Source organism: Vanessa tameamea, chromosome 11 (assembly GCF_037043105.1).
Source record: "Vanessa tameamea isolate UH-Manoa-2023 chromosome 11, ilVanTame1 primary haplotype, whole genome shotgun sequence".
NCBI classification, from domain to species: Eukaryota; Metazoa; Arthropoda; class Insecta; order Lepidoptera; family Nymphalidae; genus Vanessa; species Vanessa tameamea.
The window spans coordinates 9,142,032-9,154,876 of NC_087319.1; the positions used below are offsets into that span (position 1 = coordinate 9,142,032).

At 32.5% G+C, this 12,845-nt stretch overlaps 1 protein-coding gene across 5 annotated transcripts in view; it reads right to left on the bottom strand.

Annotated features, from left to right (window-relative positions):
• Positions 1-506: 506 nt before the first annotated feature.
• LOC113402539 (transcription factor collier) overlaps positions 507-12,845 on the bottom strand; it is a 53,639-nt gene continuing 41,300 nt past the window's right edge. The window contains exons 8-16 of one of the 5 annotated variants that reach the window (XM_026642823.2): positions 10,744-10,825; positions 7,854-7,971; positions 5,781-5,938; positions 5,172-5,298; positions 4,205-4,293; positions 3,433-3,607; positions 2,432-2,557; positions 1,433-1,687; positions 554-705 (exon numbers count right to left, since the gene is read on the bottom strand). In XM_026642823.2, the coding sequence (XP_026498608.1) occupies positions 704-705; positions 1,433-1,687; positions 2,432-2,557; positions 3,433-3,607; positions 4,205-4,293; positions 5,172-5,298; positions 5,781-5,938; positions 7,854-7,971; positions 10,744-10,825 (1,132 nt within the window). In that variant the 3' untranslated portion in view covers positions 554-703. Of the gene's footprint in view, positions 706-1,432; positions 1,688-2,431; positions 2,558-3,432; positions 3,608-4,204; positions 4,297-5,171; positions 5,299-5,780; positions 5,939-7,826; positions 7,972-10,743; positions 10,826-12,845 lie in introns of all 5 variants that reach the window. The other 4 variants (XM_026642822.2, XM_026642825.2, XM_026642821.2 and 1 more) reach the window with 4 other exon arrangements.

Here is a 12,845-nt window from a genome sequence, read left to right on the forward strand (position 1 = left end):
TTCATGGGCTTTTATAAAATCTACATGACTATTTTGAATCTAGCAACCGATCTATGAAATGTGTGAGTTTACGTAATAAATTCTAATATTTACAGGTAAATTACAATGGTATTTACATAACATTACCTGTGCACGCCGCCATATTCGATTATTATTTTCAGAATATGAATATATTACAAGAATCGGGTAACTGATGATGATCACATCTCGATTAAATACAGGTGCCATTTATAAAAATACAATTGATATTGTTGAAACATAACGTATTTAAAGACACGTGGCGACAACAGAAACAATTATTTGAATTCAAACATAAATAAAATCTTCCACAGTCTATAAAATATTACTGCAATTAAAAAAAAAAAATTATAATTATATTCTTATCTATTTATCTTATCTGTGGAATTTACAAGACTATTATTAGAACGCAGTGCGTTTAAATTTAGAACGTTTTCCGTATGAAATGATAAAAATTATAAAATGTATAATTTCGTTGTCAACAAACGTATGCGTCACGTGCCATTAATAAAAAATATAAATATTGCAATAATAGTAAATTTCTTATAGTATAGCAAGTTAATTACTCAACGTAAAAAAATCGTTACTTGGAAGCGAGCGGGGCGGTCTGTGCGTATTGTTGCGCGCTACACGTGGGCAGCGAGAACGGGTTGACGCTAAACGGCGACGACACCAGACCGCTCATTCCTGTTGACAAGATAACACTAATTACTCTGTAATCTATATATAATAACAAAACCCAGGGTTGTTCCCTCAAACTGTTCTAAAGAAGAGTACGCGCTGTATGTGACCCGTGCAAAACCGCAATGGGGCAGGTTATTAAATAGCCGGAGCCTACATACTTTGGATTAATGATTGTAATCTTAAGAACTACCGAGTCCGTCCATGGATCGTGAAAAGTTATATAACTTTACGCGACTACCCTCGTATTATTTAATTTCTCTTTCACAAAGACAGTTTTTGTTTATTTTAAATTAACCGTGATTAAGCTTAACGTACATTTTTGCACCTTTCTCAATATATTTATCCTATAATATTTTTCTTGATAATTACTTCATAGATATATTTTTCGATATACAATTGTACTGGTGACTGAGGCTTTTGATATTAAAACCAAAATAAAAATATTTAAAATCTTATACTAAAAATAAAATTATCGCGATTGTAAAAGCAATATATATCTCAAAACAAAACAAACTGTTTGCTAAATAGTTACTATGTACCAAATTTCTCCTAATCCATAATAAGAAAAAAAAATGGGCTATAACTTTATTTGACCAAACATCGTAATTCGTCACGTACACATGGGTATTAAACATATAATTATTAAAATAAATATGTCATAGGTGTTCAAAGCGTGTAAGCAAAAAACAAAGGCGACACAGAAGCAAAACAATAAAAATAAACTACTAACACTGGACGGCGAGATGTTGCCAATTTTGATGTTGTAAATTACGCGGTGGACTATTTCTGACGACTGCGAACGCACTTCTAGCCTTCCCTTTGCCAAGCCCGTCACTGCATTTCGTATGAGTGTTTACAGGACATTCATTCTTACACTGGCCATTTCTTTCAGCGTAATACTCGCTATCTTTCGTGCTATACGTGCTATAGTGTTCGGAGGATATATGTCCGTTCATGTTCGCCGGATGGTACGGTCCTAGAGACACTGGACGGGATAAAGAAAACACGAGTTAACACGAAGCGACACATACACATGGCGTGCGGAAGCGTTTGTATTGCGGTATAAAACTTAATTGTGTTCCAGGATACACGAGCGAGCTTAGATTAAATGAACTTTGTTTCAAAGTATTTTTATAGAATCATTTACTACAAAATTTAAAAACATATATTTTTCTGTTCACAAAAAATATATAGATTTGTTTCTTTTTTTTAAGATTTTAGCTTCAGTGTATGGATAATTATCTCTTCAGACAAATGATCAAATTGGAAGATATTATGTGAGATTTTAAGTTACATAAGATACATACGTGATCATGTTTAATTAAGGCGTTTTTTAATCAATATTTTTTCTTTATAATGACGGGATCATTAAACAGAAAATACAATTAGCGGAAAAGGTTACTAGGTAGTACATTCAGTTGTTAAAAATATGGAGCAATGTAAATGGACTGTACTCTATTTTCGCCAGTGAGTGTGATCTAAAAAATAACTGCTAACAACTAATCCAAAATCTTTGGTATTGCATCAACTACGGTCAAACGCGCTGGTATGTGCAAACCGGGCTCCAAGAAATTATTATCTTAGACATAAATGTTTACTTACTATACAAATCGTTCATTCTATCTACAAGCTCGTTACGTATTGTGATTATGTCAAATACAATGATTTCAAGCAAGGTTTGTGAGTAAGACTCGTGAGTAGAGCGGAGTGGCGGTAGAGAGATACTCACGCGAGGAGGAGTTGAAGAGCGAGGAGGGCGGCGCGGGGTAGTGCTGCGGCGCGTAGGCGGCGTGCGGCGTGGACGCGGCCGAGCAGTAGCGCGGCGACACCGAGCCGCCGCTGCGCGCGTACTCCTCTAAAAGAAAAAGCCTGGGTCAACACCAAAGTATGGTTAGCCTCTTTCGTCGTTAGTCGCTAATCTAAGCCTGTTTGCTAAAAACAGGACATAAAGTCAGCCTCATAAATGAGAAATTATTGATCATTAATCATGTTTAAAAAAATAAATAGTAAAATTACATTGTCATTCTATATAGCTGCTACCCACCGAATCAATTCGAAACGATTATATTACTTCTGTAAGATAGTCGGTAAAAAATGCAATCATGTTTCAAAGTCATCAAGTTTAATTTTTTTAATAAACATATTTTTTTTAATTAAATAATTTTTTGTACATTATGCAATACTAAATACTGTATCTCCTAAATAAATTCGAGTACCTCCTTAATAAATTAGAGTAGTTGAAAGGAACGGATTTGATTAAAAAAAAATGAGACAACATAAATTAATCTGAACCCGCTAAGTATTTCGGGAACTAACTTTCTGAAAGTCGAAAAACTCCCCTAGCTGTAAAAGGAAAATTTGCCTAAACATGATTGACCAGGAGTGATATATTTAGGGGCTGTTATTAACTCCCTTCTATTTATAATTTACCGAGATGACCCCGTGGTCAGAACACGAGAAGTGAACATCACAAGTACAAAACTAAACAGAACCTACTAAACTTTCACGGACTTAATCTGTAATTCATAATTCATCTTATGGTCGGTGTTTCACCACATTTTTTTTAAGAAAACATCGTAAAAAATTTTACAGTGGTCGGATGAAAATCTGCCACTTGTGTACTTCTCCTCAGAAGGAGCCTCACCAGCAAGTTGAGCATTTACTGGATGTTTTTAATTTACTCTATTATTTACTAAAAAACAATACTTTTGGCAATCAACAAAGACTCACCTTCAGTCCACTGCGATGCGGCAGTGTCCTGTACACTGACAGCCAGCTGCCCCGTGTAAGAGTTGAACGGCATACTGGCGGGCGGCGAGCGCGGCGCCCCAAGGCCCAGTTGGTTGTTACGAGGCATAGAATACAAAGCCTCCGCTAAATCTGCCGCTCGCTTCAGTATTATTTCCTTTTATAAAAAAAAAAACGCAGGCTTAATTTTATTTTAAAGTAAATGCTGTGAATGTCTAATGTCCTAACTGAAGGATGATTTTTGGGAGGTATTTCTGTTTAATACACCACCAATGCGCCACCAATTTTGTAATTTAGTACGTTATGTCCCTTGTGCTTGTAGTTACACTGGTTTACTCACTCTCGAATCGGAATACATCAATACTAGATAAGTATTGTTGTTTGGCGGAAGACTATGTGATAAGTGGGTGGTACCTACCCAGTCGGACGTGCACAAAGCTCTATCACCAAAATTTTACTTGGTGATAGAGCTACATAGAGCTACATCGCGAGGAACCCTGCATTTGTCAAAAGTCCGGTAGTAAACATTTATGTGCTGTTACTTATTTACTACTCTTAAGAAATAGAAATAGTATTGTAGTACTACAAACGACAATTAACATTTTTTTTCAAATAAATAAATAAAATCTAGTACAAAATTCACAATAGTATGTTTCATAACTTTCATTATCCATTCACACGGTCCTCGTTTATCATTCGCATAAAAACAGATTTCATTGTATATTTTACGATGTCAGCTGTATAAAACATTTACCTTGGGCAGTTTTTCAGGATCACCCGGATGTCTCGGTATAAGTTTCTGTAGTCTCTGGAATCCGTAATCTATTGTCGGCTCGTTGAGAGCTGCTATGCGCAACAAGAAAAACAAAATCAATCATTAGCTGCCCCACTAACAAATGAAAGCCTAATTGATGGATCGCTATCGAAAGAAATTGCGTATCAGGGATTACTTTCTAGCCTGTTTTGGTCGTTCTCGATTCTTCTTTGTATGTTTGTATATTATCACAAAAGTTCAAGTTTAACATTTAATATATATTAATTTATAAATGATTAGTTTTATGTATTGTATTCGAACTGAAGTTATAAGATTTATTTTTTATATTGATAGAAGAGCATCGTCGTGATCATTTCTTGGCACTGATTGAAACGGTGTCGTAACGGATACAACCGAAGTCATTCATTTTTATTTAAGTAAATCGTTTTGTTATTCTTGTAACTTAAAAATGTAATTATAATTTATTTTATTTGCTATAATTTTTCACGTAATTATACGAATTTAAAAGTTGAAATTGTGTTAAAAAAATTAGAGAAGTTAAAAAATCACTAAAATTTTTCTTTATTATAAATAAAATAATAATTGCCTCATTTATCATTTATCAGTTATTCAAACCTAATTGGATTTTTCTGCCAAGTGATTTTTTTTTTTTTTTTTTTTTAATCTTTTATTATACCTGGGAGTTTAGTCATCAGATTGACTATGTCACCCCCGTACAAGCAAAACACAGTATCAAAACACAATTATAAAAATCAAACCAACTTAGAATCTAATAAACTTAATATGACTTCCTTACTGCCAAGTGATTATGAGAATAAAATAATGGCAATTGTACTGTATTTGCGTGCACACTTTTGCTGTATATATTCTACTTTCGTGCCGGCATGGTCTAAATATATTAGCACAGATATGATATGTATATATATATATATATATATTTACTCACAAACATAAACAAATCTTCCAGGTGCTCCCTTACAGAACTGCTTGCTCTTGTACGAAAGAGTAACTTCCACGACGCCGGGTATGTGTCGTGGTGGAGTTTGTACTCTGATCGCGTGTGACGTTATAAGCTGTTGACAAAATACACGATTAAAGCTTTTACTAAATTATTTCTTATATTTTCATATCATAGTCTCTAAGTACGTTATCAGTGAAATACTCTGTGAAAACATTACATTAATAAATTTAATATTCACTATCGTCGCCTCCTACTATCAATTGGCTTAAACTTACTGATACAAATAGGTTAAGATTGCTGTTAATCCTTCTAGTAATTAAGCTATCTTTAAATAATTGTTTTTCATTAGAGTTGTTTTTGAGTAGATTTATCTTATTGCAATAAAGTAATCCTTTTTTTACGATCGATAATATGAATGACCGTAAGTGACAATTGGAATGGAGTAGGCTCCGTGGATAAAACACGCCCATCTTAACCGAGGATCTCAAATGCAAATTATCGTGTGCTCAATCATAATTCATCTCGTGCTTGGAGTTGAAGTGACTAAAGTCATAATAAGTGTTGATTTGTAAAATGTATTCACAGTAAACTCACCTCGCTCCAAACTAACATAGTTCCGAACACGACTTGGAGACCATCGAAAAAGTTATCCCCTACTATTATGACCGTAGAACCCCCTGACGTCCAGCCTTCGCTCGGAGATATTGCTTTGATGCATGGCGTTGCTACAGGCAACGGTGGGTATAGCCCCGCTATTGATAAAACAAACAATTCTGTTCACTAGTCCATCCACTTTAAAGTTGAAATTTCTTTGATAGATACAAATTTTAAAATAACAGTTACTACTGAAATAAATAAACTGAAAACTTTCAAATCATATAAATAGCGTTAAAGTAATAAAAGCGTTACTGAAGTCGTTACACTACTAGTAAAAGTATTTTATGCCCAACAACTTATAAACTTGAATAAACGCCAAACTGCTAAAACTCACGCCGTCCCACTTGGACGTTTATCTTTCGCTGTATCGGAAAAGGGACAATCGTACCTCGTTAAAGTTACACTTGCTTACCATTGTCAACTATTATATTGATAATTGATAATAAATTTTAACACGATTCAAATAAAGTCGGAGATAGAATTGAAATGCAACGGTTGTTATGACATTATCGAATTGTTATTACAATTGCAAGGTTGTGAGGGGGACACGCGTCGGAAGACAACAGGGTGAATCTGAAATCTTGCGAACAAAACGACTCGGTAATAAAGACGAGAAGAGAAAGTGAATTTAAGGGGACGAAAGAAGATTACGTCGGAGGTACTTTTTTAATTTAAGTAATAAAAACATTTTTTTTTCTTTTCCCCTGCGAGTGAGTAATTAATATTTTATATACTTTGTCTCGTTTCATCAGTAAATAATGAGGGTTAAAGATAACCTCAACAGTTTTGCGTATGTATTTTTGTCTACATACACTGTGGAATAATAGGAATAAGTGGAAGTACTCAAAGGAATTTTAAATATAAAAAAGGTATGCATATCTTAAGTAAATTATAATACTTTATTTTACTTTTTGTATTTGACGAAGCAGTATTTGTATCTAATTTCGCTCACTAGTAAATATTATATAGTGTATAGCAATGAATCTTTAATGAAACATGATATAAAGAGTTGGACAGACAGATGTCAATAGGCCTATTAACATTGGCGCTGTAAGAAATATTAGCCATTTCCTACATAGCCAATTTGCCACTATCTTTGGAATCTAATATGTTATGACCGTTATGCCTGTCGTTATAGTATCTGATTCACCTTCAAACCGGTAGACAACAGTACAAAGTATTAAAGTTTGGCGGTAGAATATATGATGAGTCGGTGGTACCTACCCAGGGCACAAAGCCCTACCACCAAGTTGAATGTGTCCCTCAATCTTATGCATATCCATCGAAACGTTTGTCATTTGTATTCCTAATTTTATTCTATTCATCCGTGGTAGTAACTCTCGAATTATATGTTGATCACGTATTTTTATAATAAAAACATTAAAAATATACAACAATTCGTTTAATATATAATATGAAATTTACAGATGCGACTCGGTCACAAACCAGTAAGAAGCACATTTAAAAATACACTAGAAACTGTTATATAATTTAGTTTCCTATTGACCCATAGTTTTTTCAAGACATTATTCTTCTAATTTATCTCTCTTCACGTTCGCCTCAACCACCCATCGCCCCCTAGCGAAATGTCTACTGTGATTCCTTGCATACAAATTACATCCTCAAATCTTGTATTATGACTTTACATATTTGCTTTAACGCTTCAAAACATGCCTACTGCTATACATACTAAAAGCAACGTGACAAAATAAAAACGGCTGATAAATTAGACGAAAATAAAACGGTTGTGTTAATTAATAATTAAAAGTAACGATTACTTCAAATAAAGTAATTAATTAAATCTCGATTTAAAAAAAAAAGAACAAATGTAATTAAAATAAATAAAAATGTAAACATAAATATATAATAATAAAGATAATCCATTTGGTTCAGCGTTAGATAAAATTCACTCGCTTTTCGATTGTAATCGTGACCACAGATTATTATTAAAATGAAAATTATAAAAAACAAAACAAAACGTACAATTAGGCTCGGGCGCGGCGTCAGTACCTTCAGACGGATCGAGTCGCTTCGCTCGTCTCCCGTGTTTACTGTTGTTGTGGACGAACATGTTATCCGATATCGCCAGCAGTGGACCGTCCACCATGACTTGCGTTGATATCACCACCTGTGAAATCGAATGATTTTTACAACTGCTTTTTAACCAAAGACAACTGGTTCAAATCGACAATCCTTCACAAGCGTGAAAGCCTGTATATTAATAAACTATACCTACTCAAATATGAAAATTCTGTCCATTCCACTATAGTGAAGTAAATACTTTTAATTACATTAAAACTACCAAGTAGTAAATATATCTTATTGTAATTCATATTAATATTAACATTTATGACGTATTCAATAAATAAATGAAAATACTTTATATAAAAGGATAAATAAGATATACTAAAGAGTATGTTTGTTTTGTACATCGTCGTCTGATTATAATTTATACAAAAACATGGAACGTCATTCCAGAGTTAATTTCATTCTATTTATAAAATATTACGTGAAATCGTACACGAGTCATCTATTTTCAACCCGAAGTTCAAGATCATAGCGAAGGGATACGAAAATAAAACCCACCAATCTTCGACCTGCATCGATATCGTACAAAAACGTGCGCATTCCGACGTAACACACACATGGACGTCCACACAGGGACAGGGATGAAAGGGAGAGTCCCTGGGGAGGTGGGGCCAGCGTCTCGAAATGGACGAAGTAGTAGGTATGCAAGGAAGTGCATTGTGCAAGCGTGTATGATGTGGGTGGTCTTATTAGGTATCTATATATGTTTAATATTATATTAAGGTGACCTTTGCTATCATAATTAATATAGAAATTGTAAAAAACAAAATGTTAAAAAAAAATAGTACTGATCTCTCAATATAACTAATATTTAAACTTAGCTCTGTGTGTGAGAGCTAAGAGTAATTAGAATGATAAAGCAATAAAGCGTTCAGGTATCAAGATTAAATTATTTAAGTCTAATATTATTGTTTATCGCGATTAAAAAAATAACTCTAGAAAATACAATCATTTGTTTTTAATAGTATGTCGTTTTAACTCATACCTATAAAAGTGAATACTAATAAAGTGTGATTTTTAATCATTTGAAATTATGATTTACTCGTAATCATAAATTATTATTAATTAAAAATATTATAGAGATCTACAATGTTACTACGTAGTATCGAAGACATTATAAACGCACGGTTTACATTACTCGCTTATATTCCTTACCCTTGAAATGTTGGGGAAAGACCAATGAATTATTCAATGACACACAGAAAGATAAATATAAACACAGGGTACACGTTCTATGTACAATCGCTTATGCATATTAAAATGAGCACTATATGCAAGTAACACTAAGTTCTATATTTGCTTAAAGTTGGTTAGAGGACACGTAAAACAAATATATCGAAGGCATGTGAGGAAGTAAATTTGTACTCATAAGTAGACTCTAAACGCACCTTTACGGTTTATACAGAGTGCCGAAAATATTTTGTACGTATTTCTTCTATTATATTTACCTAACTAAAGATCAATCAAAATATATTTTTAAATAAATAGGACAAAATAAAAAAAAAATCTTATCTTCATTTTATGTTTTGACAATTTTTCTATATAAAATATCCAACTAATTTTTTAAACATTTTTATTGACGATTGAAAAATAAACCTTAAAGGAATAAGTTATAATTACTCTCATTTACTTTAAATTGGTTTAAATTTTTAAAATTACCAAAATTAGATTTGGTTATACGAAGTCAAAATCAAAGACGAAAAGATCTCGAGTAAATAGATAAACTCACATAAATAAATTTAATTTAATCCTACCCCTAAATTGGAGGCGCTTCAAATATTCAGCAGCCGTGAATGCAACCCTTCCTTCAGCTGAGGGGATACGAGTGAATGGTACAATTACAAACGGTATAAGTCACTTCAGATATATTTTTTTAATTATACATATATATATAAATCTAAAGGATATCTAAAACCATCATCTATAAATATAATATTCATTTTATATAGATGTTTAATTCATATTTATGTTGTAATAACAGAAAAAAAAAAAAAAATATAATTGATCAATATTAAAAAAAAATTAGTTAATTTATAAAAAAAAATTGTCAATACATTTTTAGCTTCGAAGATATTCAATAAATAAATAATAATATGAATTCGAAGAGAATTCTCGCATAATTTATTTTAGCAATATATCATTTTATTATTATTTATTTCATTCAAATACTGTCGTAGCATCATATACTTTTATAAATCGTCTTAACTTAGACCAAAGTCAAAGGAATACAGTCGAAAAAAAGATCGGCACTTGTACGTGATACATTTTATTAAAATAAATATATATTTCAAATATTTTACAGCAAGTATTTGAATTTCCAATTAGAATGTATATCTTTTAATTCAAATAACATGTTCTTTCAATATCTGCAGAAATATAGAATGGAATTTAAAAAAAAATATATTTTCATGTATTTATAAAAAACATTATAAAAAAATCTGAATTAATTAATGATACACCTATTAAATGAAATAGGAACCGCGAAATGGATGGAACCTGGCGAGACGACTAAGTTTATTGTTTTGTGTATAAAATTAATCTCGTGCTTGATAGTAAAGGGTAAATATTATCGTAAAAAAAGAAACTGCTTAAAACCAGTATAGAAGACGCGTCGTGTCATAAGCTCTAATACTTCTCTTTAAGAAGAGAAAGTATCAAAGCTTCAGGTAACTATTAATAGCATTTCCATCGACAATTGGTTTCAAAATGTATTTATTTTCATGCAAAACAATCAGCTATCGAGCTTATCACTTGACTCATAATCGATTTCTAACTTGACTTTGCATGTGAAATTAAAAAAAAAAACACTTACTTGAAACCTTCTCATATCGCGCGGGTTGCCGGCGTTTTTCAAACAATTTTGATTGCATTTCAGGAAGAATTTTAGAAAAAATCTGAAACAAAAAAACAAACCGTTATTTATATTTATGTTTCTTATTTTGTAAATGATAAAATGTGTTTATAATTTAAGATGGTTTTGAAGAACGTAAATATGTGAACTTGTGTTGTAAAGTCTAATTGGGCGGAAGATATTCATTAGTCTAAATACGAACATATTAAAATAACTACATCGTAAAAATATATATTTAGCTACAAATAAACAAAAATTAACCATTATACTTTTTGACATTGCACATCGTAAGCTAAGGCCGTGAAGGCCCAGTGATTACCTGTGTATCTAAATTGAAATTTGAGGATTGAAACTCTGACCATTGTGACTTTTCATCTGCCTAATTTGTATTAATAGTCAGAAAATACCGTGAAGGACCTGCATGAGTTGGGTGGAATTACAGGTGTGTTCCATATGCGGGTTGCATACGAGCAGCGTGGTAGAAAAGGTTTCAAACGTATTCCTCAAGAGGAGCTACATTCCCCAGTATTATAATAGTATTATTAATGTAACATAAGCTTAAGCTTAAAATAAACTTACATTTAAAAAAATATAATCCTACTAACTCGGTAAGTTACTTATTAATGATTTCAATTTATTGTCGCAGCACCGAAATCGCTTTGGAGCACATCTCCCAGCTGTTTCCACTTCAGTAGAAACCGTAAACTCCCTATTATAGTATTAATTTGTTTCTCGCGTTCACAAATTTGTATCTTCCGCTCCTTCATGCCCGTTTTTGTGAAACAGCAATTAAGCGTTCGAGTGCGAAGTTCACAAGTTTTTGTCTGAATTTAGTTGAGAAAAAATATTACGAACCTTTTACATGAAACTGTTAGCTTTAAACTAAATCAAACAATTTTCAATGAAAGTCTATAGGCTCAACTACCGGCATATCGGATTACACACAATAGTTGATCTTTGCAATATTGGGTGTACGTTCCTGACATTCAAAAATAGGCTTTGTTATGTTGTGTTAAGGATCTCTCGGGATGGAGAAGTAAGTTGGTTGGTGCGTAACGTAGAGCGCGCGATCAGGCAGGCGATCACGATGAATGCTTTAGCAGAAATATTTTACATAGCCTCCGGCACCGACAATGCCGCCACGCCGAATATTGCTGTGCCAACAGATGTGGATATAGCGGGAGTTGCTACAACTTACACACGCACTTTATAAATATTCACATGAATGTTAATACATAAAATGGCTAAGACGAGTTCTCATTGCATAAATTACTTCATAAGTGCCTTAAATTGTAGATGGATAAGGTAAGAGTGTTCTAAATCGGTTTTCTCATATTACTGACAATTACTGATGGTTTTTATAATTAAATAAAAAAAGAATATTTAAATAAAATTCTTGGTATTAAAAATAATACGTATATGTTTAAAAAGAGGTATGATATCTCCTCAATAAAAGTCAACACGGGGCAGATATGAACATTGTGCCGCGAACGTATTTGTAGAGCCCGCGGCATCGCACATCTGTCCGCATTATTTATGTTAAACACCTTATGTCACAATATTGCGAGTTAGTTTACACGTCAAACCAAATAGAGGTATGGAGATTTTATTTTAGAAGAAAAGACAAATGGATTCTGTCACATTAACTATATTAATAGTTGTATTGGAATCATTTTTTTAAGCAGGATTTCAAATAAAAATTTTTAGTCATAATCATATTAGTTTTTTTTTCGATTATACTAATACTTATTTGAAGATAGCAAAATATACGTGAAACATTTATATGAAATCGGTATAGTCTTTAAGGAATCCACAAAGGTCAACTGACACCGGTTGTACGTTTAAATTACTCTTGCGGTCAGCCCTAAGCCCTGGGATAATAGCGAATGCCGCTAAGTAAAATCTATTAGACGGACACTGCTTATTTCTCAACAAGAAATAAATAGGCTAAAAATGTATTTATTTATCACGACTAAGCTATCGTGCATTGGTATCAATATATTATACATCATTAAAATAATGTACATAATATAAAAAAAAAAATAATGACTAACCAATACAGT